The sequence below is a fragment of the Anser anser genome, assembly GCF_964211835.1.
Source record: "Anser anser genome assembly, chromosome: 22".
NCBI classification, from domain to species: domain Eukaryota; kingdom Metazoa; phylum Chordata; class Aves; order Anseriformes; family Anatidae; genus Anser; species Anser anser.
Genome location: NC_139743.1, coordinates 2360645 through 2387126, shown reverse-complemented (window position 1 = coordinate 2387126; position 26482 = coordinate 2360645). Strand labels below are relative to the sequence as shown.

Sequence of the window (26482 nt, the reverse complement as noted above, 5' to 3'; positions counted from 1 at the left end):
GGTGATAGCTAAGGCATTTGCTTACGAGTGGACAGAAGAGATCTAGTGGTGTTCTCATTGGCATTACGTTGTAGAAGTGTGACATAATGCTGTGGTCCTTGTAATGAAATAACTTGTTTTCTGCAGTGTTTGCAGTCCTACATTTCCAAGTTTCACTTGTATTGTTTGAAATATTCTCTTACCCTGTTGCTTTTTTAGGTCTCCCATCCATGGCCGGGGCCTGTTCTGCAAAAGGAACATTGATGCAGGTGAGATGGTGATCGAATATTCGGGCAATGTCATTCGATCCATCCTCACTGACAAACGAGAGAAGTACTATGACAGTAAGGTGAGTTTTGAGGGCTTTTGCAGAACTTCTTAAAAAGCATAACAAGCCACTTTTCCCATTTGGTCATCCAAGGAAATATAGCAGACAGAGAACTTGGATATTAATCAGGCTTTGGGATTAAAGTTCTTTGTAACAAGAAACTTCTCATGTATGGGGGGCAGAGGGAGGAAGAACAATTGATTTTTGCAGTTCAGAGAGGTAGATAAGTTTAAACGGTTTAAGATCTGCTATGTGCCAAAGGAAGAAGTGGTGTAGGTGAGATCAGAGCTTGAGGGTTCATAGCACAGATCAGTATAAACTGGAGCTCTCAAGCAAAATTAGAAGGCTGATCAGTCATCTCTAAATTAAACCCTCCTTGTTATATAACAACCTCCCTGCTATAAATTGCAGTTGTTTCATGAAGCCTTTTTTGTCATTCTTGACAGAAGCGTTTTGTCTAAATAAAGCCAGAACAAGCATAGCCATGGAGTAGAGGAGTTGCTTAATATTTTGACTTTCCAAATGCTTTGAGTAAAGTATTTATATTAGTGACCTAAAACTGTTTTCAGTGCAAAGCGGTGATGTACATAAGATGAAAGAAATTATTGCGAAATGTGACTGGTGAGATTACTGTGTACAGAGAGGAGTTTGGGAGAACCAGGAAGTGGCTGGGAAAGTAGGACAAGTGTAGGCCATGTGAAAGTTGCTTTTGAACATCATGATTTGGGTTTACAGACTTCTTAGGACGTTCTCCGTACTTTCTGGAGCTCTAGATCATTTCTTATTTTCTCCTCTGGACTGGGAAAAATATCAGTGGGATCTTCGTGTTGCAGATCCAAAGGGTGAAGAGATGAAATAATTCAAGCATGAGCTTACGAAGACAAGTGAATAGAGGTTGCAGATATTCTTAATGACTTGACTTTCGGTTGCCACGTCGCTGTAATAATCTAAGCTGTCTGTTAGAGTAGCTATCTCTTCACTTCACTTGCCTAACTGTCTTTCTGTCCTCTGTGTGTAGGGGATTGGTTGCTACATGTTCCGCATTGATGACTCTGAAGTGGTGGATGCCACCATGCATGGGAATGCAGCCCGCTTCATCAATCACTCTTGTGAGCCCAACTGCTACTCCCGGGTCATCAACATTGATGGCCAAAAACACATTGTCATCTTCGCCATGCGCAAAATCTACCGGGGGGAAGAACTTACATATGACTACAAGTTCCCCATTGAAGACGCCAGCAACAAACTGCCCTGTAACTGCGGTGCCAAGAAGTGCAGGAAGTTTTTAAACTAGAACTTCCATGACCTGCAAGTGAGCCCTAAAGGGCCTGGGGCGAACCAAAGCTTCTAGTGAATCCCTACCCTGCCATTTGCAAGGGAGAGGGAAGGACGGAGGCAGGAATGAAGATCAGCTGGGCTCAGGGACCTAACTGGCGGCTGTGTTTCTCTGTCAGAGTCCACATCTTCATGTCTCGCATGCGCACACTTACCCTTATGAAAGACACAGGCGACTGGAGAAGATCCTCAGTGTGATTATGTTTTTGCTATTGTCTTTCCTGCCCCAACCCTCAGAATTTGTTTGTCAGAATGGGGCTAATGAGTGGGAGAGGGGAGGGTAGACAGACCCAGGTATAGGGGAGTCATCATGGATCCCGTCCTTCTGTTGTCTCTTGGCTCAAAGTGGTGAATGTGGAGTTCTTGTTTTCATTCGACTGTTGTGTCATAAGTTTTGGAAGCACAGTATGTGACTGCTCTTTTCTCCTAGAGAGAGAAACTGTGTCCCACCAACCAGCTACTCTGAGAACTTTGTACGTGTCTGTGATTCCTTGTGCTATGCATCTCCAAAACACTATTTGTGAGTTGGTTGGCATACTGTGTGGCATAGGTGGCCTGGTGTGCCGTGGGTCTGGCTTATCTGTTTTAATCTAGGAAGACTGAATGGGGGAGAGCATCATATAGCAGCCGAAAGTAAATTGAGAAGGATTTGGATAGTGTTTCACTCTGAAATTCCTGCCCGAGTGCAGGGGAATTCCTGGCATTCTTTAGCAGAGAAAGGGCTTGTGCCAACTAGTCACAGAGCTGTAAATCTTTGTGAGCAAATGCTTTCTTTCAGCAGCACCCTCCCTCTGCCGTATAGGAGGGAAGCAGTGTTTTCCCATGTTCCTGTCGTCAGAGGCTGTCTTTCTCCTTTGACCTAGGGTCTGAAAGGCTCCTCTGGCTACAGTGGTGTGCCTGCTACTGTGGGGCTGGCCCAAGGGACAAACGTCTTCAGGGGAGAGGAGCAGTGGTGGAAGCGCATTCTGCTGTTGGCCGCTTGTGGCTGTAGAGCAAGAACTAGGAGGGACTTCTGAGGACGCTTCCCCGGGAGCTGCTCTGCTCAGCCTCCTGGAACAGTGTCCTAGGGTGTGATGTAGAGACAAACAAGTGACTTCTCTAGGCACATGCCTGTCGCGACCCATCTTCAGTACGTAGTTTCGTAATCTTCTATGAAAGGCACAGGAAGAGGCACCAAAATGGAGTGTAAATTCTCTGAAAATGCAAGGCCAAACACTAACCAGCCCCATGTACTCCATGCAGCACTTAGAAATGCATAGGAAATAAATAAATTAGCAATTGGCACAGTTGAAATTGTGGTAGCTGAAGAATCAAGCTTATTTTAAGTGAATCAAAAGACACTATTGTCCTGGTTAAAGTAATGTAAATCCTCCTCCCTTTTGGGTCTGCTCCACGCCTCAAAAAAAAAAAAAAAAAAAAAAGGAAAGAAAAGAAAAAGCCCCAAGCCTAACAAATTAAGACATTGGATTTTACTCTGTTCTGTTTACAGTTTAGTATTTAAGGTTTTATAAATGTAAATATATTTTGTATATTTTTCTATGAGAAGCACTTCATAGGTAAAAGCACTTATGACGAGGCTTTTTAAACAGTGGTATTATCCTAATTTAAAAGAATCTGTTTTTAATATTGTTTTTATTTTCATAGGACGGTTATAGGAAATATCTGGCTGGACACAGTCTGATCCTTTCTCCAGAGAGAGGGGTACACTTTATTTTTATTTTTTAATCTTGTTCTGCCTTTTTGACTTCAGTAACTGTTTCTAGGAGGTTTGGCTGGACCTTAAACTTTTATTTTCTTGTCAAGATAGGGGCAGGAGGAAGAATTGCCCAGCTTAGGAGGAGTTTGACTCATGGGAACTGTATCTGAACATGGAGGCATGATTCTGCCTTGCCACACACCAGTATCCTGTGTGTATTTAAGGAAAGAGAGAGAGAGAACTGACCCTTAATAACTTCACCTCTTTTGCTTGGCATTTAGAATTAGCATTTCTGTGGGAAGTGTCATTTCCCACCCTGCTGTGTCCACTCAGATCAGCTGTCCCTAAAGGAGGGGGTTTGGATGAATGTGGGGCTGGGGCAGTGAGGGGCATTCTCCAACCCAGGTCAGCTGCACGGGCACCTCGCTGCGCCCAGGGGACAGGTCCTGCTCCGGTCACTTGACCGCCGGTCTTGTCCCTGTCCTAGAGGTCAGTCTGCCGCTCATCGCTGCTTTGTCCGGAGCAGCACCCCTGGAGAAAGACTGTACCTTTCTTCTCTAGGTAAATTCACAACTCTGGACGCAAAAACATGGTCCTGTGGAAATCTGTTGAAGCAATAGGGCCCTGGCCCTCCTCGGCTCACTGCCGTCTGGGATGGTCTGGGACATGCATCCACACATGCGCTCCTGATCCCACAGTGTCTCACTTGAAACGAGCAATTGTTCCTTGGAGCAGTTAAACCGTGAAGCACCCTTGCTTTTGTAAACTGTCCCTGTGGGTAGGTTAGTAGCTGTTTTGGGGGCTGCCAAATTGAAAGGCAACCCCAAAACTGCACGAGCAGTTTGTAGGAAATGGACCGAGCTGACCGAACTCCCCAGCACTCGCAGGCTTGCACTCCATTATCTGTGCTCTCCAGGCCCCGAGACCTCTTCCTCTGACCTGGGAATGAAATACAGCACTCACAGGGTCAGGAACTGCTGGTTTCCTTTCTTTATTGCACTGCGTGATTATTATTTGGTAATAACTGTTTAAAGAAGAGTCAAATTGAAGCTGCATTTGTTACTGAAATGATTTGATGCACTGACAGTTTGGGAACGCACATACCTTGAGAAGGCCAAAAAGCACGTCTGGGAGCAGATCTCAGCCCTGCCTCCGCAGACACAGCTGCTCTTTGTCCTTTTTCTTTCTTGGTTTTGACAGCATTGCTGGGGGACAGCTCTCACCGTGGTTAAACCCGAGAATTGTGTGCGGCTCAACCACGTTTCTCTTGCCCGCGCCGCTCCCTCTTAAAGAGGGGGCACGTCGTCCCCCGCCGGCAGCTCCCTTCTCGTCTGCCAAGCGTCAGTGCAGTGTGGGGCCGGGAGGGCAGGTGCTGAGCAGGAGGGAGTCCCGGCTGGGAAATGCTGCCCAAAGCCACCCCTGTAGGGAAAGCCCGCTGGGCCAGGTGGCTAGGAAACCTGAGGGAAAGCCGCGGGAGTGCCCCCGGAGCCAAGCACCAGGAATCTCCTCCTGCAAGGACTGGTCGAGCAGACGGGCCCGGTGGGGACCTCGCTCGCTGTTCGCTTTGCTGCTATACCTGTGGCGGCTGCCTCGGCAGGTGCCGCTGTGGCCAGTGAAACTGTCTGTACCCAGAGAAGCTGAGCTGTGCTGCCAGGGGCTGGGCCAGAGCGCCCACGCTCCTGTCCCACTCACAGCCAGAGCGATCCAGCACAGGCGTTTGACTCTCTCTTTTGGGCAAATGGAAGTAAGGCAGGGAGAAGCCTTGGCAGCTAGTGCGTACGTGTTCTGTCACCTGTGAGATGCCTGCGTGCCCTTCAACCCTGTTCTGCCTGGGCTAACGGTGAGCACAGCACAGCTTCCCAGTATATGAATGTATATTTTATAAGGACTGACACAGATCACGATATCTGAAAATACTAAAAAATGGAACCTTAGGGCGTTTATTTTTATTTGTACAAACCGATTTTTTTTAAAGGAAAAGCGGGTCATTGCAAAGGGCTGGGTATCTTTTTGTTTATTGTTTTTCTTTCATTTCAAAGCAATACCAGGTTCTTCAGTGAGATGGTCTTTGTGCAGAATCATGCCATTCAAACCCATACTACTGGTCCACATCCAACACTTGCAAGTTTTTTTTATAACTATAAATACAATATATATAGGAACTAATATAGTAATGCACCGTGTAATGAAGCCTAGTTCAGTATCGGTCCATGGCTTTTAATTCTCTTAACACTATAGATAAGGATTGTGTTACAGTTGCTAACGGAGGCGGGAAGAAATCAGGCTGCACGTTTCCAGGCGGACGGCAGCCTCGTTGGTGCCAGGCAGCAAGCGCGCCTGGCTCTGAGAGCTGGAAAATGAGAGGGAGCCTGGGAACGGGCAGCTCGAGGGCTTCCCTGACCTTTATTGTTACCAGTCAGTACTTGTACAACTTGGTTTTTTCCTTTTTTCCTCTCTTTTTGGTTATGAATGTTGGGGTACCACCTGCATATAGGGAAAAATGTGCTCTGTGCTTTCCTGGTATCTTTTTAACAAGGTACAGTAGCTTTGTCTATCAACCAAGAACTATACTTGTGGTGTTTCTTTTATTGAACTTAACAGTCTCTTTAGTAAATACAGGTAGGTGAATAATTGTTTCAAAAAAGAAAAAAAAAAACTGCAAAGGCAAGGTTATGTTCTAGAAATACACTTCTTGACAACTTATCATGTATAACAAATCTTTTTTTTTCTTGTGTTCTTCCAAGCTTCTGTTGTTTTTTTTTTAAAAAAAAAAAGAGGAAACGTGTCTAAAGTACATCAGTGTTAACTCCCTGTCACAGGGAAGAAGGAAATACTTTAATAGTTTAAAAAAAATGCTGAAAGCTCTGCAAAAGACTGAATGTAAAAATAAAAAGTGTACATAGTTGTAAAAACAAAACAAAAAACAAAAAACAAAGGAGTTTTTAAACATGTTTATTTTCTATGCACTTTTTTTTATTTAAGTGATAGTTTAATTAATAAACATGTCAAGTTTATTGCTGCAGAGGGTTGATCTTGGTTTATTCCTGAGTCGGGAAGCTGGTTTTCCTGTTTAAATCATCGTATTTCTCATCCCACACGCACTTCGGCGCTCTGCCTGCGCGTTGCTGCACGAAGGTGCTTTGCGCTCTGCAGGAAGAGCCGCGCTGCCCCGGCTGCTTGACCAGTGCCCTTGGCCCACACCGCGGCCAGGGTCAGGAGCGGGTGCAAAATGCCGCCCGTGGCGGCGCTGAGGAGGATGGGGACGGGAGAGTGAGTGCCTCTGTGGGGCTGCAGCAGCGCTGGCAGCAGCGCCGAGCGTGGCCGGTGCTCCGGGGGCAGTGCCATGTGGCTCAGGGCTGGAGCTGCAACCCGCTGGGCCTGGCAGCGCCGCTGGTGGACGGGACGGCACCGGGTGCCCGCGGGAAGCCCAAGGGCACGCAGCAAGGGCTCAAGTTGGTGAGCGTTGGTGGCTTCTGGCTGCAGAGCCACTCTGCTTCCCTTTTGCTCCCACACCACGGTGGTTTTTTGGTGGAGACGTGCTTGGCTCTGTCTGGTGTGCTGTGGTTGCTGTGCACGGGTCACCTTGGGCAGTTGTGGGTCCTCCAGCTGGGCCTGTGGGAATTGGCTGGGTCGGGGGGTGGAGGAGCCCAGTGGCTGGGCTGGGATAGGATGGGGATGGGTGAGCGGTGCCAGTGGGGTGATCATTAACCTGCCAGCAGCTGTCCTCCAGACCTGCTGGGGCTTTGCTGCGGGCACTGCGCGCACAGCACCATGGCCACCGCAAATGACAGAGCCATCCTGCAGACCATTTTCAACCCCAGCACTCCATTTGGGGACATCCCTGGACTGGATGAGGAGGAGGACATCCAGGAGGAAGGTGAGGCAGATGCAGCTTCAGGTTCCTGCTGGTTGCTTCCCATAGGCAGGGGAGGAGGCTGTGCTGCTGGGAGCAGCCCCTCTCCCTCCTCCTGGGCCACCACCCAGGGGTGGCTCAGGGTCCGGTCTGCCTCCCTGGGGCCAGACTCAGGGGCCTGGGACGGGTACCTGGGGATGGAGCGGAGGTCCTGGGGCTGGTGCCGGGACTGTACCAAGCAGGGCGCAGGTATGCAGGGACCCAGAGCCAGGTGCCCACAACTGGTGCTGGCGCCTGCCCGCTGGGCACGTCTGTGGAGCACAGGGCGAGGGATGCTGCCTTTGACACAGAGGAGACCTTTGCGCCCGAGCTGCTGGAGCAGGTCCGGGACCTGGAGTTGCAGGGGGTTTCTGCTGCTGAATCTGGAGATGTGAGCACCGCCCTGGAACGGTTCAACGAGGCCATCCGCCTGCTCCCTGGGCGCGCCTCGGGATACAACAACCGGGCCCAGGCCCTGCGCCTCAAGGGGGACGTGGCAGGTAAGGATTACGGGGCCAGGCGGCAGCCCTGCAGTGGGGCAAAGCACCGGGGTCCTGGCCACTTCCCCAGACTACCCCAGCTCCCCGCCACCTTTTGCCCTGTCCAGGTGCTCTGCGGGACTTGGACACCGCCATCCACCTGGGCAGGGGCTGTGGCCGTGCCGCCTGCCAGAGCTTCGTGCAGCGGGGGCTGATCCACCGGCTGCAGGCCCGCGATGAGGACGCCCGGCGCGACTTCGAGCGTGCAGCACGCCTGGGCAGCGCATTCGCACGGCAGCAGCTGGTGCTGCTGAACCCCTACTCAGCACTCTGCAACCAGATGCTCTGTGAGATGCTGGGGCGGCTGCGCAACCCCAACAGTGCCAGCAGCAACTGAGGCTGCAGCCGCCGGAGCCCTCCTCCCATTCATCCCGGCCAGTAGCCAGGGACAGGGCTGCCTTTGAGGCCTCAGGAGGTTTGAAGCCCGGTGGAGGCAGCAGCACACAGCCCGTATGATCCAGGGCCACCCTGAGGAAAGCTTTCTGCCCCTTGGTTTTGTCTCAACTCTGTTCCGCCCCAAATAAAACCTCCCTGTCTGCCCAGCAGGGCTCTGGCTGCGGCGTTGTCGGTGGTTGCGGCGTAACATCCAGCCCCGCTGCCCTGGGCAGCTCAGCGTGAGGCTGGGCCTAGGGGGCTGAGCCCCTCTCAAAGCGAGGAGTTGGGGGCGCGGGGGTGCCTGTCCCCTGCTCCTCCGGGTGCTCCCCTGCACGCTGCAGCTGTGGCACAGCAGCTGTGACCCTGCAGCTGTAGCGGCTGCACGGGGCTGGCCCTGCTCAGAGGCGCAGCTGCACAGCTGAGGCAGGGATGCTCAGGGCCGGGACCGCGCCTGCGTGCCCAGGCCCCACTCGGCGCCGCGCTGCAGGACGGGCAGGGCGCAGCGGCAGAGCTCCAGGTAGGTGCGGCCTGGTTGCATCCTCCGGCCGCACTGCACGCCCGGCTGACAGGGGCCCGGCGCAGGGATGTGCCCATGTCGCTGCTCCACCTGCCTCTCCCCTAGCGCTGAGCCTGGCCGGCTGCGATGGGGAGCCTCAGGGGCTGCCCGGGGGCTGCTCTCGCCCCGCTGCTGCTGCTCGGCTTCCCGGCGCTCTGCCTGGCAGGTGAGGCCCTGGCGGGGTCTGGCACGGCCCTGGGTGGGGGGACCCCCCCCCCCCGCAGCTCTGATGTGCTCTGGCGCTCCGGCAGGGCTGAGGGATCCGGGCCCCACCATTGATGGGCAGCCGCTGGCCTCGTGCACGCTGCGGGAGAAGGAGAGGCGAGCCTTCATCTGCCGGGCCCCGCAGGCAGCCCCTGGCTCCGTGCTCACCTGGTACCTCGATGGCCGGAGACAGGAGGCAAACTGCTCAGCAGCGGGCACAGCCAGCAGCACTCTCACCATCACTGCCCGGCGCACGGATCGCGAGCTCAACTGCTCCGTGACTGACCCAGCCTCCAGTGACACCGCCAATGCATCCGTCCTCCTCGATGTGCAGTGTAAGGCCTGCGGCACCGGCCCTGCTGGCACCCCTGGCTGGAGGCACAGGGAGTGTGCACAGGGCTGCTGCCTGGCTGGAGCCAGAGCAGGGCATGGATCTGTCACAGCAGTAGCAGGGGAGCATCTCGCTAGTGCTGTGCAACAGCAGCTGAGTGCTCCTAGCGCCTTCTGAGCAGCAAATCCTGTTGCTGACTGTGCTGCCTCCCTGCCTCAGCTGTCCCCTGTACCTCCCTCCTGTCTCACTGCCTGTGTTTGCTGCCCAGATAAGCCAGAGATCCTGCGTGCAGATGCCCGCTACGAGGAGGTCGATGACGCTGGGCTCCTCCTGGTGCTCTTCGTGCTGGTGCAAGCCAATCCGCCTGCTAGCATCACCTGGGTGGACCAGGATGGGCACATAGTGGCCAATGCATCCGAATTCCTTCTCCTGGACACCAAGCACTACCCCGGACTGGCCAACCACTCTCTCCACGTGCACCTTGGCAGAGCAGCCACCAATCTCTCAGTCAGTGCTGCCAACAGCCTGGGCGTCACCACTACCTCCCTCCTGCCTCCAGGTAGGTGCTACAGGGGTAGGTGCCAAAGCCCAGGGTACCCAGGGTACTGAGGGAGCTACGCTGCTCACGCAGGTTTGCTGGATGCCCATGTGGAGCTGCCCCTCCTGGGCGTTGCTGTGGGCTCAGCCCTGGCCCTGAGTGCCCTGCTTGGCTTGGGCTCCCTTGCTGCCTGCCTGGCGTGCCGCCAAGCCAAGCCAGCACCAGGTAAGAGCCAAGCAGGAGGGAACCCTGGGGCAGGCACGTGGGCCTGCAGCTCAGCCCCCGCTGGGTCCAGGGCCCCGGACATGGCCGCTCCCTGACACCCTCCCTCCCACAGGACTCCCTGGATCTGCATCAGTTCCTCCCAGGTAAGCCGTGGTTTCCCTGCCTCCCCTTGGAGCAAGAAGTGCCTTATTTAACAGCATCCCCCGCGCTGGGTGGGAGCGAGTGTTGTGTGGGAATCGTGCCACAGCCTGCTCAGCCAGCACCCTCATCACAGCAGGGCCGAGCACCTGCAGACCCCAAGCACGTGCCTGCCCTGGGAGAACAGGTCCCTGCCACCTGACCTGCGACTCGGAGAGCTCACACAGGAGGACAGAGGTAAAGCACCGAGGCACATGGATCCCTTGTGGGCTGAGAAGCTCCTGCTCTGTCCCCTTTCCTTTCCCACAGCCACCCCTGGGGATGTGGCAGCCAAGGGAGGGCAGCAGACCCTGCAGAACACCCTTGTCCTCAGTGAGGGAGTACAGACGGGTGAGCAGCCCAAGAAAGCTATGCTGCAGAGACACTGGCCTCTGCATCTGTCCTGGAAGGTGGTGGCAATGAGCTCTTTCTGTCCTGCAGGTTTTGTCCCATTCCCAATGGCTGGGCGCATCTACAAAGTTCCCAGTATGAGCAGTGATGAGATCTGGCTGTGAGACGCATCACGGTGCCGACGGGCTGCTCTTCCCCCAGAGCCTCCCCAGGACCCCAGCAAGCACCCGGCTCCCCCTGTGATCGGTGCCTGTGCTTCAGGGGGAAAAGAGCAATACCACAATCCTTTGAAACCACCCCGTCTGCCTCGCTCGTCTTCTGGAAGTTGCCTGTCTCCTTCAGCGCTCATGGAGGACCCACCATGCAGACTAGCACTGGTGAGACTGGGCCGGGGAGCAAGTGCCACGGTGGGGAACAGTCTGAGGGTGAGGGCAGTGGGCACAGAAGGGTCCCTGCAGAGCTCAGTCCCATCGAGCCTGGCATGTCAGACTTGCCTCAGACCTTTGAGGACTCCTTCAAATACCAGATCCTGATTTTTCTGGCTATTGGCAGAGACCTGACTTCCAGTGTAAAGTGTTTTGCCTACTGTTGAGGCTTCGTTGCCCAGCAAACCTCAGCCTCAACATGTTAAGTACCAGGTGCCACCTTGGGACAACAGGCGTGGGCTGGGCGCACTGTCAGCTGGTAGATGTCACCCGAGGCAGGGGACACCCCCCCTTCCTGGGGGCTGGGCCAGGGAAAGGCACCGAAGAGCAGGACAGCCTGGAAATGCCAGCTGCACACAGGGTGTTCCTGCCCCGTGGTGCCACTGCTCTGGAAGAAACATGGTGATGAGACAGGAGAACCATGAGGGCTCCCTGTGTGTCACCAGGCCAGGAAATGCTGCAGCAGGACCTGTCCTCCAGGCTCTGACCCAGGAGGAGCTGATGTGGCTCCCTGCAAAGGGAAATGCCTTTGGGAATGGCATGTTTTCACATAACTGTTATAATCAAAATGCATCAAAGCTTTTTATAGACAGATTCTGTCAGGCTGCTACTGCTGTGATTCCTCCCCGAGTAAGGCCAAGCACTGGCCTTCATTTAGCAGACTCACAGCCTGCTTGCTTTACAAACTCGTCCATCCCTGCTGGATCGGGGACAGGTGAGGGCAGCCAGCATGGCAGGGGCTGAGAGGAGTCATCCCAACAGCAATAAACTGAACTTAAGTGTCTGTGTGGTGCTGCACTGGTTATTTCTCCTCTTTTTCTTTGCTGAACTCCATTAAAACAGCCAGTGGGAGCAACAAATGTACAAACTCCTCTAAATTTTTACGTACTGACCTCATCAGCTTGTCACCCACCTGGGGTCCATGGCAAACACACCCTGTTTCACCCCCTGCCATCATCTGCACACAGTGAGAGGTAAGCAAAGAGCACCCCTCACTCATGGGGTCCTCTGGTTTTCATCAATTCCTTCTGCACAAGCAGCAGAAAGGAAGCAGTGACGCTGCTGGCAGCAGCAAAGGGCACGAAGAATAGAAAAAGTGGCTCTATAATAAAGGGAAGAAGACACTCAACACCCCCAGAGTGCATCAGACCTTGGAACGCACGGGGTAGAGCTAAGTTTTGTGTCAGAGCATGGAATTTATTCCTACATGCTGCAGTGTACACTCTGCAAGCCTCAGTTCTGCAACATCAGTGGCACATACAATTTGTCATTGGAAGAGATTTTAATGCTGTACTCCCTGGAGACAAGTCAAAATGGAGGTATTAGCATCTGCTATAAATGTGAAGACTAAAAATCTACTCTATGAATGCAGAACAGCTCTGCAGTATCTATAAAATAAGGGAGGCTTCTGAAATGTTGTGTTGCTTCACAGGTTCCTTTGGTCAAAACTCTATGTCCAGCAGCAGCTCTTGATCCAAGAGATGAAGGTTTAATGCAAAGCTTCAAGTAAAGCTTAATACTTCCACTTCTGCTGCTTGTGAAGGTGTGTTGGATAGAGAGCTCCTAGCCTTCTTCCCTTCAGCCATAGGCTTGAAATGCTGCAGGAGAAAGAATGCATTAGTGCAAAGATGAGACTCATTAATTAGAATGCATGTGTACCTGAAAACATGAGCCACTTTAGCACCATATGAGCTGTGTGCTCAGCAGCAAGCAAGAGCCTCACACAAGCCCTGCTCTAACCATGCTGTCTGTGCTCAGCACAGTCACCATGACTTCAGTGGGAAAAAGCATCTGGACTTATGCTGGATTGCTAAACAATGCTGCATCCCAGGCTTGCAGAAAGTCAGAGGCTCCTTGTGCAATGCTGCAATATCAGTGCTGGGCCTTTGAGATACTAGGGAAATGAGAAGCTAAGAAAATGTTCTTTGGACTCTTTTATGATAGTCTACTAGCTCTTTACAAACCCATAACAGCAAGGCCAAATTTAAGGACACAAGCTTTGTAATGCTTCCAGCTGAGTGACCAGTGCCTGTCTGGGGCTGCTTACTTGTGAGTTCTTGAACTCCGAGTAGAGCGAGAAAAGTACATGCAGAGGCTGGATCCGACTCTTGTACACAGGGATGTCCAGAATGGCTAAAAGAAGAGCAGAAGTGCATGAGAGCAAACAGACTACACCACCCTGCACAGAATGCTACCTAGGCTCTTGGAAGAGAAGAGAGTTAACTGCTCACTCTCATCAGCTGGCTGAGCAGAGCAGACAAAACCCAAGCTCATGGAATAAGAAGAAGAATGAGTTAACAGGCAGACAGAACATCCTCTTTGGACCAGCCTAAGATAATGTTGTTACCTCTGTGTCTGTCAAAGTTGAATGTTTCCATTTGTTGGCAGTTCCTGTGCTAGGAATAATCAGATGCCTTTAAGTGAGGGTAAGAAAGAGATCTCCTCTGCTTACCACATATCATGTCAACATATTCAGCCAGGTCACAGTTCATCTCTGCAGTTGGGAGGCCCACCTGGAATAGAAGAGGGTGTTAGTTCTGTTCTCAAAGAGCAAGGGACTGACAGCATGTGCTAATCTTGGACCAAGCACAGAGGCTACCTGGGCAGCAGCTAGGCATTCAGGCATTAGGCTGCTCACCTGTCTTCTGTTAAGAGAGAAATGTTAAGTAAAGAACTAACCTCAATCGAGAAGGATGAAGTCAATGTGGTCAAAGTAGAAGAGAAACCCAGGTTTCAAGTTGGATCGTTTCTAATGCCATGCCCTGAGCTAACTACCTAGCACTTGTATATCATACCTTTCCCAAGAGCTCCTCAAATTCTGGTGACCACTCCTGCATGAGGGTCTCTATGTCAGGCATGGGCCTGCAAGGGAAGGAAAAAAAAAAAACACAGAAAATTAAGATTACATGCAAGAAACTGAAATGGCTTCCTACTGCCAGATTGCTCTGAATGAGACAGACTCCATTTGCAGTGCCAGTTTGGACATTTTTATTTATTAAACCAAGATTAAGCTTAGAATTTGTGCTTAGCACTATGGCTGAAGGAAGATGCTGGAAACACTGCTTCCTTTAGAGTGACTGGGCTGTTCTGAACTGGAGTCTGGGCAGAAGGGGGTGCCACAGCAGCAGAGACCCAAATCAGTACTTGGTAAGAGTAAGTCTTGCCTCCTCTGACTTGTCCAGAATTTCTCCTTTTACAGAGTCACTGCTTGCAAGGAATTGAAAGTGGTGCGTGATAGCTGTTAAGCTACTTGAAGTTTCCCTACTACGTAGGGAAAGAGAAGTACAGAAGAGGAAAGTGAGTGTCCTGCAGACGTGCATGGTATGACTACCCTGAAACTCAGCAGATCTTCTCCCTCTTAGAGACATCTCGATCTGCTCATTACCCTTTGATTTTGCCACCAACCTCCCACTGACCTGAAGGTCTGCTGATAAAATGGCTCACCGGGTATAGTGGACAGTGGCCGGAGGTTTGCAGCGGTGTAGTTCGCTGATACTTTCAATCCAGCTGTCAATGGCTTTGGGGTTCTTTTCTGCATTTTCCACACTCTTCACTTTTATCTGCTGCTAGAAACAAAAATATAAACCTGGAAGTACTTTGTGTTTTTTTTGGTTTTTTTTGCAAACCCTGTGTTTGCCCCTGATTAACCACGTCTTCTCTTTCCTAGTTGCACTATACCAACTGATTTCTGCAGACAGAAGAGCAACTGGGAAACAAAACACTGAGTAAAACCAGGTAGTGACAACCCAAAGAAAAATATATATATGTTACAGCTCCACCTGAACGAAACAGAGATCCAAAGTCTGTACTGAAACTTGCCTTAAGCAATGCTTAGATACACTTTAGTTTAAAGCTATAGGTAATAATGGGTTATTTTTTTTTTCTGCTTTTAAAGCCAAGTTATAATTTGTGCTGCAATGCTACAGTCACAGAGAGACAAAAGTAGATTAAAGTACAACGATTTTGCCCTAGCCAGTGAGCAGTAAACATCCCCCCTCTCTCCATGACTCACTGTGATGTTGTGCTGTTTGGAATTCTCCGTTAGCCAAAGAGAAAGCACTGTGGGATCTGACTGCTTCGTTGACGGCTCATCTAGGACCAGTAAGCCGAGGTTATCAGGCTTGCCATCTGGACGTGGGACCTAGAGGTAAACAGAGAATATATTCTCTATGGGAGTCCAGAGTAGGGGATGCTGGAGCTATTTTGTAAAGACCCTCCCCGTAGTTTGAAATTCAGACCCTAAAAGGAATTGGTAGGCATGCTGCTCTGACAGAACAGAAAATAGGAATTGTTAGCACAGCGGTACCTGAAATGTACAACGTGTTGGACAAAGAAGAAGGCAGCTCTCACCTTAAATTACATATATACTACATGGGAGGTCACCAAAGTGACCAACCAGTTCCCAGTGTCACTAAGTGTAATCTCCTAGATGTCGATAACAGTATGTCCTGCAGCGCAGGGCAAGGATACCTCTCTGCTGCAAGGATGATACGGCTGAGCTCTTGGCTGCACAGCCTGACTGCCAGCCTCACACCGCTGTCACCTTCTGTTTCAGCCAGTGTGGCAGGAGGTACCTGAAAATATTGTACCTTTAGGAATGCATCAATGTCTCCAACAGCAGGAATAAAGTCTGGAATAAAAGGCTGCAGTTTGTGTTCAATCTCTATTGTTTTTGGAGTGTACCTGAAGGAAAAAAAAAAAAGAGCGTTACACAGTGGGCGACGAATATTTCCTGCCACACTTATCATTGACACAAAGGAGAGCCAAGAGCCGGCTAAAATTCCTTCAGCTCACCTCCTTATGTATTCAAAGAGTTCTTTAATTTCAGGAGATACTGGCAGGTAGTCATAATCGGCTAGATTGTAGTCACTAAAGCGAGGAAGAGAAGTTTAGACAAAGATTAATTTGTCTTAGTTTTTGTACAAGCAGGCGTTGGGGGGCTCCTCTCAGCTGTGCCTTTTGCTTCTACAGCAAAACGCCGTCCGCGCGTTACCAGGGGAGCCCCCGCCGGCCGCCCGCCGCGCTCACCCGTCCGCCGGGGCTCCGCGCTCCTCCGAGTCGTCCTCCGAGTCGCTGCCGGAGGAGTCCTCCGAGTCCTCGTCGTCGTCCTCGCTGAGGGCGGGCCGGGCCGCCGCGTCCTGCCGGGCCGGAGGGACGGGGCCTTACCGGGACGGCGCCCCCCCGGGCCGCCCCCGCCCGCCCGCCCGGCCCCGCGCCTACCTCGCCGCCTCCGCCGCCGTCCTGGGCGCCGCCGGCCGAGCGGGGCAGCCCCGGCCGGCGGGAGCCCCGCGGGGGGCTCGCGCTCCCCGCCGCGCCGCCCGGCTCGTCGGCCTGCGGCAGGTCCAGGCTCTCGTCGTACGGCTGGTTCTCCAGCAGCCGGTGCCGGGCGGCGGGGCGCGGCCCGGCCCCGCTCTCCTCCGCCGCCCGCTGCCCCGACGGGGCGCCCCCCGCCGTCGCCATGGCGACCGGCTCCCGCGGGCGCCCGCCTCGCTCGCCGCCGGCCGCCTAGAGCGGCCCCGCCGCCCCGCGCCGCCCCCTGCAGGCCGCGGCGGGACCCGCAGGCGGCCGCCCGCAGCCTCCGGCGGGGCCGCGCTCCGGTCCGCCCGCCCCGCCCCGCCCCGCCCCCCGCCGCGCCGCGCCGCGCCGCGCCGCTTCCGGCTGGGGACGTGGCTCCGCGCCGCCATCTTGTGGGGCTGCCCGAGGGGACGCCGAGCGCCGAGGGAGCGAGCGCCGAGCCCAGCGCCGCCGCCGCCGCCATGGTAAGGGCGCGACCGCCGCCGCCCGCCCGCCGTGCCCGGGGGCCGCCTGCCGGCCGTGCCCGGGGCTCCGGCGGCGTGCGGGGCCTGGCCGGGCCCCGCGGAGCTCGGCGCCGCCCGCCCGGCGGCGCGGCCTGCCCCGGGTGGTGCCTGGCGGAGCCGCGGGGCTCCCGCTCGGCGGCTGCGCGGCCACCGGGCCCCGCGGCGGGCGCAGCTCGGGAGGCCCCGGGGCCGCCTCCCGGAGCCACCTGGAGCCGCGGTGCCTCGGCGCCTCGGCCGAGGGCCGGTGGCGGCGGCGGTGGCTCGTCCTCTCTCCGCGCTCGCCGCTGGAGCGACGGGGAGCCCCGCTCGGAGGCACAGCGGCGGCTGCGGGGCCCTCCTCGGGTCCTGCTCCCCTAGAGGGGAGTTCGCGGCCGCAGCCTTTGTCGCACCCGGTTACGTGCGTTTTAAAGGTCGTTTGGGGTGCTGAGGTGTTATCTCCGGCGTTGTGACCGGTAACGTGGCGGCTGGGCCCGGGGGGCGGTCAGTTACTTTGTGTTGCTGTCAGGGAGCACGGGGCTCCGAGCTCTTCCTCTGCCGGGGCCGGTCCTGCTCCGTGTTGCCCACCTGGTGTCACTCGATGAGACAGCAGAGGCCGATGTGCTGCGTTGTGCAGCCGTCGGCAGTGCTGCTCGAGTCGCTGGTGCCATCCTGCTCTCTTACGCTGCGTGCGGAGTAGTTTCAGAGAGCGGTTGGACAGAGGAGGTACATTTTTGATCACTTTTCTTCCAGAGACGTTTGTCCCTGAGCTGTCAAGCTGCAGGGTCCTAGGGCTATCCAGACAACGCGTGACAATTTTGCCAGGGTACCTGACTGCCTTACTCGGCCACATGTTGACTGGGTTCGAGGTGGTACTGGAAATCCATCTGGAGCTGAGAGTTGCTGGTGCTTCTCTCATTGTTGGAGTACTGTGAATGAAAATGGCTGGGGAGCCCAAAGATCTTAGCTGCAGAAACTGTCCTGTCTTGACAAAGTTAATTAAGAAACTAATCTGTGAGAGTAATTTCAGGAAGGAGTCTAGGTAGAGAGAATAAGAAAAGGTAAATTAGCAGTTGTCTTACTGCCTTTTTATTGTTGGTACAATAGCCCATGAGAGTCGTCCACATGCTGTAATTAATATAGCTCTCATGATTTTATTAACCTGTCTTGACTGTAAACGTGGCATTGGGAAGGAATATCATATTTGGAAACATTCTGGTATTCAGTGTAAGTTTTATGCTGGGTCTGAACTAACAGAAAATTCAGTAACCTAGACCCTTGCTTAAAGCATTTTTGGGGTTTTGTCATGCTTTGTGTATAGAGCAATGGGTTGGTTGTCTCTGTCTTCCTGACTGGAGGACTGAGAGCTTTAGTTCCACATAGCACGGAAACAGAAAGTGGGCTGCAGCATATCTGCAGAGAAAAGCAGAGGTGGATCTGCTATTAGAATAGGTAAGTTCTTGGCGCTAGTCATAGAAAGACACTTAAGATCCCAGTGAAGGAAAATCAGCTCGATGTGAAAGATTACTGCCAACTAGATTTTACCTTTCTTTGCATGTCTGACGCTGTGTCAGGCTTGCAGGGGCTAGGCAGCGTCCAAGACTGGCACAGCTAACCCACGTCTGTGTTCTCCACAGGTGCTGTTGGCGGCTGCCGTCTGCACAAAGGCGGGGAAGGCCATTGTCTCCCGGCAGTTCGTGGAGATGACCCGGACCCGCATCGAGGGGCTGCTGGCAGCTTTCCCAAAACTCATGAACACCGGGAAGCAGCACACTTTTGTGGAAACAGAGAGTGTGCGGTATGTGTATCAGCCGATGGAGAAGCTCTACATGGTGCTGATCACCACCAAAAACAGCAATATCCTGGAAGACCTGGAAACACTCCGACTTTTCTCTAGAGTGGTAAGGATCTACGCTTCGGGTTATTTACTGCAAAGTTCACGTGTCTGTAGCCTGAAACAGTGCTATTATAAGGGAACCTGTTGGTGAGCTGTTGCTGAAGTACTGTCTGCTTCCACCTACCAACATGATTTTCTAGAGCCTGTTCTTGACCTGGGACAAGGTTAAGCTTTGAAGTTTCTGTGGTATTTTTGAACTATATTTAAGAAACCCATGGTTGCCCTTTAACTGGTGAGACCAAAGGGACGAAGTTATAAATTTAACGTAAAACATTTGCTGTATTCTTAAGATAACAATTATATTTTTTCTAAAAATAACGTGGCTTTACAGAATGCACTTGAGAAGCATAGCACTACTCTAAATACATTTCTAAGTAATGAGTTTTTGCAATTGTCTTTATATTAACTGTATAATCTGTTTCTGTCAGATGCAACCAAAGGATCTTCAGGAAGTTAACTAGCCTCATAGTGTTTGCTTGTTTATGTTCTTGTGAGTTACAAAGTTAGAACTATGTTAAAAGATTGCATAAATATTTTAGCTGAGGAAAAACTAACAATCACAAAACCTCATCTTGTTTATCAACAATGTAAAGGAATGAAAGGCAGCTCAGTGATGCGCTAGTTCTGCGGAGAGTCTAGCACAACTGTGAAGTCTGGGAACAGTAGAAAGACAGTGCTGAAAGTTACGTCTGTCTGTTTTTATGAATGCTCCTTTTAAATGTTTTTCCTGAATTAGATCCCTGAATATTGTCGAGCCTTGGAGGAGAATGAGATCTCTGAACACTGTTTTGACCTGATTTTTGCCTTTGATGAAATCGTTGCCCTGGGCTACCGTGAGAACGTAAACCTGGCACAAATTCGGACCTTCACTGAGATGGACTCTCATGAAGAAAAGGTGTTCCGAGCTGTCCGAGAGGTGAGTGGAAATAATTTTGAGTTTGGCACAAGGTACTCTGGAAAGCAATGCTTTTTTATGCGAAGATGTTACTCCAGTTTGATCAGGGTTTTAAAATTATTTAGGTTTTCTGTAAATTAAATGCCCGTTTCCTGGTCCTCGAAAAAAGGTTGATAAGAAACCATACTTAGTATTAGTTGCTGTACAGAATAAGATTGAGGTTGCAAAGCTGTACCCGCCTTTTGTCTTTTACTTCAGACTCAGGAACGTGAAGCAAAAGCTGAGATGCGCCGTAAAGCAAAGGAATTGCAGCAGGCTAGAAGGGATGCAGAGAGACAAGGCAAAAAGGCACCTGGTTTCGGTGGCTTTGGTAGTTCAGCTGTGTCTGGGGGCACAACAGCAGCAATGATCACAGAGACCATCATTGAAACGGAGAAGCCCAAAGTGGCACCAGCGCCTTCCAGGTAAGTGTACAGATGGCAGCAGATGTTCCTTGGAGTCAGCACTGTCTGAAAACCATACGCCCAAATAAAGGGTTTCAGTTGCCTTCCTCTTGAGTCTTCATGGATAAACAGGTGCTAAAACAGCTGGTATACATTAGTAAGTGAGGGAGCATTCACCTATGGCCTGGGTGCTGTTGGGGTCTGCTAGTGCTCACCAGGTTAGCGCTATGTTTTGGACATCAAGAGCTTTCTCCCTGGTACTACAAGAAGTATCGCCTTAAAATTACAGGTTCTTTGTGTGCCTCCACTCCTTTGGGTTACTGCAAAGATAGAGAAAGGCCTCTCTCCTTAGCTTCTCTGATCTGTGTCTGCTGACCTCAAAGCCTTTAATTTGGATGCTTTTAAACTGGTGCATATTGCATATATTGTAAACCATATATTTTACTATTTAAGAGCATTTGTGCTATGTGTCACAGTAGTACCTGAGCATCCCGTAGTCTCCATAGGGTCTTTGATGGGTATTGGACTTCTCTTTTTGTGTGACAAAGAGTGGTACCAGGCAATACTCAGAATCTGTATCTAAACTGTATAAGAAGGATGAAATATTAAGATCTTCTCTTCTTTACTTGTTCTCCCCCCAGAAGAGGTTACAGAGGTGAATATTAGATTGTTGGGATAGTCAAGTTACAACACTTGAAATTAGGACTGAGGAAGAATGAAACTGTTGCGATGAATGTGACTTGAATATGTCTGTGCGTTATGTTTAGGCCTTCAGGTCCTAGTAAAGCTCTGAAACTTGGTGCTAAAGGGAAGGAGGTGGACAACTTCGTGGACAAACTGAAATCGGAAGGAGAAAATATCATGACTTCCGTAGGCAAACGCTCTACAGAAGCAGCCAAAGTTCTTGCACCACCCATTAACATGGAGAGGTAGGTATTATCCTTGCTCTGAAAGCCGTCTTCTTACTACTCTTTCTGATCCGCGTGTTGCTTTGTGAGCTGTCTTCCTCTTTAGTTTTCAGCACAGGCTTTTTCCTGCCATTGAAGGCCTGCATGCTCATCTAGCCTTCTGATTTTAAAAGATGAAGGGTAAAATCTGGGAAAGCACAGTGACAAAAGATAGCTTATTTGATTAGAAATTGTCTTAGCTAAAATGGTTGTACCTCCTCTGTTTAGCTGAGATTGGGAATTTTCCTGTGCCTTCTGGAATGCGTCTCTTCACAGTGTTTTGCCTTCGAATGAGTTAAAGTAGCTGCCATTTTTCCTGTTACCCAGACACAAATAGATCCTGTCCCATTGCAGCTTAGGATACAGATATTCAGAGTTTGTTTTACATGTAGCAGATCAGAACCTTTTTCTGCTGTGAGCTGTGCTGCTGTACGGTAGCGGGATTTTGAGTGAACGGCATATCAAGATGCTGTATCACTGTTTTATCGTATGGGTGTCTGTTTTTTTTTGGACTTGTATCCATAGATCTGTGTGCCCCTGAGTTAACGTGTTGGAGCATTGTTAGTGCATGCATCTGTTATGCTGTCAGTGTCATTCTGTTTGGGACCATCACACTCCTTGTAGCACCTGCTCATTGCGTAGAACCTCTCCTTGCTGAACACTAATTTTTCATCTTGCCTGTTAGATGCCAAGTGCAGGACTTGAGATATTTGTTTTTCTGTCCAGTGTGCACATGAAAATAGAGGAGAAAATTTCTTTGACTTGTGGCCGTGATGGAGGGTTACAGAATATGGAGCTGCATGGCATGATCATGCTGCACATCTCTGATGAAAAATTTGCACGGATTCGCCTGCATGTAGAAAATGAAGACAAAAGGGGAGTGCAGTTACAGGTAAAGTGTTTGGTGTTCATGCTGTCGAACATGCTTTTGCTGTTCTCTGGGGCAAAGTATTGGAAATACTTGTGTGCTAGTGTCCTATGCACCTGTCTAAGCCTTTTCAGCAAGTATGTTGAAAATGGAAGTAGTCACAACAGACATTTCTGTAGCATAAATGCTGGGCTAGCTTATGGTCAAAAGTTTGAAGTTCACTTGAGATCTGGTCTCATACGCTTATCCTCCTGCCTTCAGAGCCTAATCTATCCAGTGAAGCATGTTGGCATGCCATCTGATTTCACATGAACTTTGCAGCAGCCTGGTGTTGCTTGGTGCTTATTACATGACGTGAGCTGTAGTCGTTGAACGGGAGTTCTATAGTCAAGTTACTGTGCCAACAAAGAAAATTTATTATATGGAAAGCTGTTTCCTCTTGGGTCACTTGTGTCCTTTTATTGCTGTATTTGACACAATTGCTGAAGCCCTTGGATTATGGTCAGCAGTATAAGAAGATTCTTAGAGAAACATCCTTCCTTTTCTTCCTGTGTGTTTTTGTTGCCTTATTCAGTGCTGTTGCTTTGGTACTCTCTTTTGCTCCCTTCTCCTCCTTGCCAAGAGCTTATCTGTACTTAGCTGTCTGCATGTCTACTTATACAGTAGTAGGTTCCTTATCAATGTATCTCATTAAAATGTTCAACAATGCTCCCATGTGTGCTGCTTGAGTTAAAAAATTAAATCAAACCCAGTGTTGACTCCTGTCTTTCCAGTGTAACTTGAATATTCAACTTTAAAAATCCTTTGCTTTTAAAAAGATGCTTACATTTGCCATTGCAATGAGAGAATATTTACACTGAGTTTGGCTGCTGCCATATATATATATATATTTACACAAAGGTTGCTGATGGAAGTAGTATTTTTGTGGTTTCATAGTGTTCTTCCCAACAGCACGAGGCTGAAATGCTTTAGGAGGCTATTTCATTCTCGAGAAAAATGAAATTTTTTAAAATTTAGATTTTTTTAGAATTGTTCTGTAAGCCCCAGGATGCTGCCCTAGGTACCAGGACTTGCTGGAGTGTCTGGTGCAGTGGCAAGTAAAAATGCCAGTGGTGTCGATTCTTCCTGGTGGATCAGTATTTTCTGGACAGTATTGCAGGTTGATTAGTAGAAGTGCTGTAGCCGGACTTCTGAGCAAGGTATGTTTTGCAGAGGAAAGTACTCAGGAATGTGTAGGGCTGTCGTAGTAGAACCTGAATTACCTACATGTGGTTGTCACCTTAAACTTGAAATTACTGCAGTAGCTGACACAGCCTTGGCTTATGTTCCCATTTCAGACTCACCCAAATGTGGACAAAAAGCTTTTTACTGCAGAATCGCAGATTGGTTTGAAGAACCCAGAGAAATCATTCCCTATTAACAGTGATGTGGGCGTGCTGAAGTGGAGGTTGCAGACCACGGAAGAGTCCTTCATTCCATTGACAAGTGAGTGCAAGTGTGTGTGTGTGACGTGTGGGAGCTTGGTTGGAAGAGGCTGATGTTCATCTGTGCCTGCTTGTACCCTGCCTTGTAGCAGCTGGGCTGGCTCCACAGCATGGGACATTGTGAGGTGCTTGGTGAAGGGGTGAAGACTTCTATGTGCCTTCCATCGTATAGTACCTGTTTTTACCAGTATCCATTTTCTGTAACGTTCTTAAAGAAAACAAAAAGCTTTTCTTTAAGTTGGAATTTCTTGGTTATAATTTCACGGTACTTTTTGAAGTACATAATCTTTTGAAAGCCTGTTGTGCACAGAAAGATTGTGTGGTACAGCATACTGGTTTTCTGCCCTCAGTTAACTGCTGGCCATCAGAAAGTGGGAACAGTTGCGATGTTAACATTGAATATGAGTTGCAAGAGGAGAGCCTAGAACTGAACGATGTGATCATCACAATCCCTTTACCGTAAGTAACATTCCATGCCTGGGCAATGCTAACAAGTGCCTTTGTATATTGTCAGCTCCTTTGCCGTTTGGCTTTGTTCGTTTCCTTAGCTCTTTGCAAGTAAGGCATTGTAGCTCTTTTTTGCCTACTCTAGGTCTGGTGTCGGTGCCCCAGTGATTGGGGAAATAGATGGCGAGTATCGCCATGACAGCCGGCGAAATCTCCTTGAGTGGTGCCTGCCAGTGATAGATGCCAAAAACAAGAGTGGCAGCCTGGAGTTCAGCATAGCAGGGCAGCCAAATGATTTCTTTCCAGTGCAAGTCTCCTTCATCTCCAAAAAGAACTATTGCAACATACAGGTACAGTCACTAGTGGTGTGGAGCTACACTTACTGGGGATACTTGCAGAATGTGCTGTAGTTGCCCTTAGACTGTCCGGCTGTGTTTGTGGGGCAGGACAAAGATCTTTAAGATCTTTCTTACAGTACTGACTTGGGGTTCAAAAGTGCTGGGTTGATTCTGTCCTCTTTGACCGTCTCACAGTTGGAAAGCTGTGTTTTCTTGTGTTGGGAAGTGGTGTTAAATGCTCAACTAAATGTGCGTTATCTCCACAGGTTACCAAAGTGACCCAGGTAGATGGGAACAGCCCTGTAAGGTTTTCTACTGAAACCACCTTTGTGGTGGACAAGTACGAAATCCTGTAATGCCAGCTGTGGGGAATCACAAAGGAAATTTTTAAATTAAAAAAAAAAAAGGCCGAAGTTTATTCTGATTGTTTGGAATGCCGCAGCCCTCTCTCTGCTAAGACACATGGCTCTGTCTGCCATCTGCAGTGTCCTGGGTCACAGACATTTTTGGCAGAGAATTGACGTGTTCATGGGGGGAAAGGCTACAAATTTCTTTGGCAGATTTTCACTGGCTAGCAGAACAAGATCTCTGCAGAGAACCCGGCTTTGACACTTCCCATTCTCCCATGAAGATGACCGGAGCTCAGTCCCAGAGCCTACTAGACATCATGCTCTTCCTTTTTTAATCATCAAACACTGTTCCATTGTTGGTGCTGCCATTTTAATTTCTCCTCAGCCTTCAACTCTTGCTTCTGATGGTGAAAACAGGCATTAAGATGATATACACAAGGATGCAGTGCTTCTCTGGACCTTTCCATCTGGTAGAAGTGGAACAAGTTGATCTCGGTTTCAAAGGTGGGGTACTGACAGGAGCATAGGGGAAGAGGGCCTCACAGCTCAGTTCTCTTTGCCCCCACACTGTTCCTTGCTGTCCATCCAGCCCTACCGTACAGCAGTGGACTTCATCCTGGGCTCACCAGAAGTCCTTTGGGCCTGTCTTGTTGAGGCTGGGTCAGAGTGGGCTAACTGGTGGCACAGGCTGCGGCTCTGAATGCTCTAGTTCCTGTTGCAGGGGGGAGAACATCCAGAGGTGACTGTTCCATCTGAGGGCTCGCTGTCTGCTGTAGTAGCTCTTGGCCAGGGTTCTGTGTCCTGGCTCAGGCTGGGTTGGTGTTTTGGCAAGTTGAACTGCAGGGTGCAAGTGTGCAAGCAGCTGTTGAGACTGCTTTACTTCACCTGTGTGCAGAGTGGGAGTGGGGCTAGGATCTGTCAAAAACTGGTGGTCTTTCTCAGCGCTTGGTGATGGAGGAGAGAGGAATGGTAGTTTCCAGAAAGCATGCTGGGCTGATCTGAGAGTGAGCAACACCCAGGTGTAGCGTTTGCTATCCCAGCGCTGTTCCTCCTCTGACTGCCTGAATAGTATCACTTATTTCATCCCACAGCGCTGTGTTCCCCTCAAAATACGTCCCACCTGCTTGATGTGGGGCTAGTCACCACCTGAGTGGCAGTGCTGCTGCCCCAACAGCGTGAGGTCTGCAGGGGAGCTCCCCAGCTGCTGCTGTAGGCAAGGGCTGAGCATGCAGGTGATACTCAGACGGTGTCCTGTCCTCACAAGTTCTAAAAACACATTTAGCGTGCTCCAGAGAGCACCTTTCACTAAGAGTAAGCGTGTGTTGGTTCCCATGGGGTCCTCTGCCAAAGAAGTTAGCGGTCTCTCCTCTGTTAACAGCGCCAGTGAGGAAATAAACCCTGATTCTTGCCCTGGGAAGGTGATGTGTTCTGGGGGAGGGAAAGCAAACCCTGTTCTGTAGTGAAATAGACGATGAATCCTATTAATTCAGTTACGTTCAAGAGTTGCTTGTCTGTATGATTTTAAAATGGAGTCGAGTTCAAACATCAAGGAAGCGTTTTTCTTAAATTTGTTTAAGGGTAATATTAAAAAAAGAAAGACACCCCAACCCCAGTTTTTGTAACCCTGTACGATAATGGCCTAGGGAATAGAGCACATTCCAGTGTATACAAAGAAAACAAATTCTTTAATCAAATAAAAGAGTATTATAAAAGGAAGGCTGAGCCTCTTCTGCCTGCCTGGGGCTGGGGGGAGCGCGCGCTCCAGGCCGCCGGGGGGGGGCGCGGAGCCCCGGCCGCGGTGCACGGGGCGGGGGGACGGCTGAGCCCCGGCCCGGCCCCGAGCCCGGCCCCGGGGAGCTGCCGCTCGGGGGCGGGGCCCGAACGCTCCGCCCGGGCCGGGCCGGGCTCTGCCGGGCCGGAGGGGTCCCGCTCGCGGCGCTGCGGGGGAGCCGCCGCCGCCTCCGGGGGGCCCCCGCGGGCCGTTTCCCACGGCAGAGCCCGGGGACGGCGCTGGGTCTGTGCCCCGGGGAGCCGCGGGGGCGAGCTGCGGGCCGGGCAGCCGGAAAACCCCTTCGGGCAGGAAAGCCC

General features: G+C 51.0%; 5 protein-coding genes across 17 annotated transcripts in view; 4 read left to right on the top strand and 1 right to left on the bottom strand.

Annotated features, from left to right (window-relative positions):
• The window catches only part of KMT2A (lysine methyltransferase 2A), a 50648-nt gene extending 44288 nt beyond the window's left edge, over positions 1–6360 (top strand). For all 3 annotated transcript variants that reach the window (XM_083808264.1, XM_083808265.1, XM_083808263.1), the window contains exons 35-36: positions 199–328; positions 1326–6360. In XM_083808264.1, the coding sequence (XP_083664390.1) occupies positions 199–328; positions 1326–1601 (406 nt within the window). In that variant the 3' untranslated portion in view covers positions 1602–6360. The remainder of the gene's footprint in view (positions 1–198; positions 329–1325) is intronic.
• Positions 6361–7057: 697 nt separating this feature from the next.
• On the top strand, positions 7058–8311 carry TTC36 (tetratricopeptide repeat domain 36). Its single transcript, XM_083808296.1, has 3 exons — positions 7058–7215; positions 7542–7730; positions 7838–8311. The coding sequence occupies exons 1-3, from the start codon at positions 7110–7112 to the stop codon at positions 8104–8106; spliced, it is 564 nt and encodes a 187-aa protein (XP_083664422.1). The 5' UTR covers positions 7058–7109; the 3' UTR covers positions 8107–8311.
• A 131-nt stretch (positions 8312–8442) lies between these two features.
• On the top strand, positions 8443–14957 carry TMEM25 (transmembrane protein 25). 10 transcript variants are annotated; one of them, XR_014574615.1, is made up of 8 exons: positions 8443–8866; positions 8952–9239; positions 9504–9794; positions 9867–9998; positions 10111–10141; positions 10273–10526; positions 10617–10903; positions 14619–14957. XR_014574615.1 is itself a non-coding variant. In XM_083808287.1 (8 exons), exons 2-8 carry the CDS (start codon positions 8788–8790, stop codon positions 10688–10690), a joined length of 1149 nt encoding a protein of 382 aa, XP_083664413.1. In that variant the 5' UTR covers positions 8443–8661; positions 8767–8787; the 3' UTR covers positions 10691–12062. The 10 variants fall into 10 exon arrangements, 8 of the variants coding, with proteins under 8 accessions (XP_083664413.1, XP_083664415.1, XP_083664414.1 ...); XR_014574616.1 differs by lacking the exon at positions 14619–14957 and adding an exon at positions 11795–12062; XM_083808287.1 differs by lacking the exon at positions 14619–14957 and having other exon boundaries at positions 8443–8661; positions 8767–8866; positions 10617–12062.
• IFT46 (intraflagellar transport 46) lies at positions 12215–16493 on the bottom strand. Of its 2 annotated transcripts, none has more exons than XM_083808294.1 (10): positions 16172–16493; positions 15980–16089; positions 15746–15820; positions 15541–15634; positions 14964–15092; positions 14396–14514; positions 13747–13813; positions 13404–13464; positions 12999–13084; positions 12215–12549 (listed from the first exon to the last, which is right to left on the bottom strand). In XM_083808294.1, exons 1-10 carry the CDS (start codon positions 16409–16411, stop codon positions 12454–12456), a joined length of 1077 nt encoding a protein of 358 aa, XP_083664420.1. In that variant the 5' UTR covers positions 16412–16493; the 3' UTR covers positions 12215–12453. The 2 variants fall into 2 exon arrangements, with proteins under 2 accessions (XP_083664420.1, XP_083664419.1); XM_083808293.1 differs by having other exon boundaries at positions 14396–14517; positions 16172–16490.
• Positions 16494–16566: 73 nt separating this feature from the next.
• On the top strand, positions 16567–26106 carry ARCN1 (archain 1). Its single transcript, XM_083808283.1, has 10 exons — positions 16567–16710; positions 18363–18626; positions 19359–19538; positions 19776–19981; positions 20728–20889; positions 21634–21799; positions 23113–23260; positions 23610–23718; positions 23852–24056; positions 24311–26106. Exons 1-10 carry the CDS (start codon positions 16708–16710, stop codon positions 24398–24400), a joined length of 1533 nt encoding a protein of 510 aa, XP_083664409.1. The 5' UTR covers positions 16567–16707; the 3' UTR covers positions 24401–26106.
• The last annotated feature ends 376 nt before the right edge of the window (positions 26107–26482 follow it).

Coding starts and splice junctions, on each gene's coding strand:
- TTC36 (XM_083808296.1), top strand. CDS start 7,110: ATGGCCACCGCAAATGACAGAGCCATCCTGCAGACCATTTTCAACCCC. Junction 7,216..7,541: donor GGAGGACATCCAGGAGGAAG/GTGAGGCAGATG, acceptor CCTTTGACACAG/AGGAGACCTTTGCGCCCGAG. Junction 7,731..7,837: donor CCTCAAGGGGGACGTGGCAG/GTAAGGATTACG, acceptor TGCCCTGTCCAG/GTGCTCTGCGGGACTTGGAC.
- TMEM25 (XM_083808287.1), top strand. CDS start 8,788: ATGGGGAGCCTCAGGGGCTGCCCGGGGGCTGCTCTCGCCCCGCTGCTG. Junction 8,867..8,951: donor CCCGGCGCTCTGCCTGGCAG/GTGAGGCCCTGG, acceptor GCGCTCCGGCAG/GGCTGAGGGATCCGGGCCCC. Junction 9,999..10,110: donor CCAAGCCAAGCCAGCACCAG/GTAAGAGCCAAG, acceptor TCCCTCCCACAG/GACTCCCTGGATCTGCATCA.
- IFT46 (XM_083808293.1), bottom strand. CDS start 16,411: ATGGCGACGGCGGGGGGCGCCCCGTCGGGGCAGCGGGCGGCGGAGGAG. Junction 15,635..15,745: donor CTCTTTGAATACATAAGGAG/GTGAGCTGAAGG, acceptor TTTTTCCTTCAG/GTACACTCCAAAAACAATAG. Junction 13,465..13,746: donor TTGAGGAGCTCTTGGGAAAG/GTATGATATACA, acceptor CTTCTATTCCAG/GTGGGCCTCCCAACTGCAGA.
- ARCN1 (XM_083808283.1), top strand. Junction 23,261..23,609: donor GTCCTTCATTCCATTGACAA/GTGAGTGCAAGT, acceptor TTCTGCCCTCAG/TTAACTGCTGGCCATCAGAA. Junction 23,719..23,851: donor ATCATCACAATCCCTTTACC/GTAAGTAACATT, acceptor TGCCTACTCTAG/GTCTGGTGTCGGTGCCCCAG.